Below are 2,016 nucleotides of genomic sequence, written 5' to 3'. Positions count from 1 at the left end.
AGCCACAAGGCCTGGGATTTGCATGACACCAATCACTTAAATTCATCAATTGACTTTAATTCTCAATGTTTTGTACTTCATAACACAAACAGTTCTATCAATAGTTCTGTGATATTATCATCACTATATCCACAGAAAGATAAAGAAACTTGCCCTAGGGATGTTCAAGATAAAATAGCACATGGTAAAAGAAATAATGAGTTTATATGTTCCTTTTAGAGTTTAGTATCTCTGAAAGCTATGTATATTTTCTTCTTACTTAGAAAAGAACCTTTTTTCAAATGTCTACTCCCCAAATAAGTAACTATGAATATGAATATAAAATAAGAAGAACCTGTGGTAGATTAACCACAGGTATTTACCCTATCAACTATTTGACAAAAAGAAATTACTCATCTAGAATCCTTACACACTTCTTTCTTTCATAGATAAACTATGTATGATTTCATGAAGAAAGGGAATCACACACTGGTGAGTGAGTTCATTTTTCAGGGTTTCTCCAACTTCCACGAACACCAGCTCACACTCTTTGTTGTGTTTCTTACACTGTACATACTAACCCTGGCGGGCAACGTCACCATTGTGACCATCATTAGCCTCGACCGTCACCTCCATACTCCCATGTACTTCTTCCTCAGCATGCTATCAGCCTCTGAGACTGTGTACACACTTGTCATTATACCTAGGATGCTTGTCAACCTCGTAAGCCTGACTCAGCCCATCTCCTTGGCAGGTTGTGCCACTCAGATGTTCTTCTTTATCACTTTGGCCATCAACAATTGCTTCCTGCTGACAGCAATGGGGTATGATCGCTACGTGGCTATTTGTAACCCTTTAAGGTACTCAGTCATCATGAACAAGAGGGTGTGTCTCCAGCTGGTGTGCGGGGCCTGCAGCATTGGTCTAGTTGTGGCAATGACACAGGTGTCAGCTGTGTTCAGGCTCCCTTTCTGTGCCACCAAGGTGGGCCACTTCTTCTGTGACATCCGACCTGTGATGAAGCTTTCCTGCATTGACACCACTGTGAATGAGTTCCTGACTTTGATCATCAGTGTGTTAGTGATCTTGATTCCCATGGGCTTGGTTTTTATCTCCTATGTACTCATCATCTCCACCATCCTCAAGATTGCCTCTGCAGAGGGCAGGAAGAAGGCCTTTGCCACTTGTGCTTCTCATATCACTGTAGTCATTATCCACTATGGCTGTGCCTCCATTGCCTACCTCAAACCTAAGACAGAAAACAGCAGAGATGAGGACCAACTGATCTCTGTGACCTACACTATAATTACCCCCCTCCTTAACCCCGTAGTGTATACCCTGAGGAACAAAGAGGTCAAAGATGCTCTGTGCAGGGCTGTAGGTCGAAAACTTTCCTGACAGGATGTGCTAACTTCAAATAGCCTCTTCGAAGATTCTCTAGACAGGATAAAGTACAGCAGCACTCCCAATCACTACAGTTAAAATTCTGGATCCCATTAAATACTGGGTACAAGCTGAGAGAATATAAAGTCTTCAAATTCAGCCACATGAAAAATAGAGATAGTTCTCCAATATACAAACAAGTGATCACTTCATGAAAACAGGGATGAAGAGCCCGCTGGAGCTGAGCAGTAGATAGTTTCAGGTTGTCCATATAGGAAAATGACTGTTTTCAGTATTGGTTAAGGGAAATCTTTTTGAAAGTGGTGAAAGTCCTTGGTGATCTGGTTAAAGCATGGGGCACCAGTAATTCTATCACAATTCATTTTGTCAGCAATTATATCATAAGAAGATCCAATGGTTATTGGTGGTATTATACAATATTGTCTAAACCCAGGATAAAGAAATTGGGATTGCCTTTGGATTTCCTTGCAGAATAGATAGCAGCTATTAATGAAGGAGAGTCAAAGAGATAATGCAGCAAGGGATAAGTGGGACTGAGATGACGAGGAGGATTTAGGTAGGTGAGGAGAACATAGCCAGCTAGTAAATCAGGGACTCAGTAAAGGAAAAAGACTCATCATTTAAGGTCTATCA

At 41.1% G+C, this 2,016-nt stretch overlaps 1 protein-coding gene across 1 annotated transcript; it reads left to right on the top strand.

Annotated features, from left to right (window-relative positions):
* Nucleotides 1-447: 447 nt before the first annotated feature.
* LOC125359732 (olfactory receptor 10J1) lies at nt 448-1,377 on the top strand. The gene has a single exon (XM_048357619.1). The coding sequence runs from the start codon at nt 448-450 to the stop codon at nt 1,375-1,377; it is 930 nt and encodes a 309-aa protein (XP_048213576.1).
* Nucleotides 1,378-2,016: the final 639 nt, after the last annotated feature.

This window comes from Perognathus longimembris, chromosome 11, assembly GCF_023159225.1.
Source record: "Perognathus longimembris pacificus isolate PPM17 chromosome 11, ASM2315922v1, whole genome shotgun sequence".
Taxonomy (NCBI): domain Eukaryota; kingdom Metazoa; phylum Chordata; class Mammalia; order Rodentia; family Heteromyidae; genus Perognathus; species Perognathus longimembris.
Note: the sequence above shows the minus strand (reverse complement) of the source record. Positions and strands in the feature narration are given on the sequence as shown.

Excerpts from the sequence above, each read along its gene's own strand:
- LOC125359732 (XM_048357619.1), top strand. The coding sequence starts at position 448 with ATGAAGAAAGGGAATCACACACTGGTGAGTGAGTTCATTTTTCAGGGT.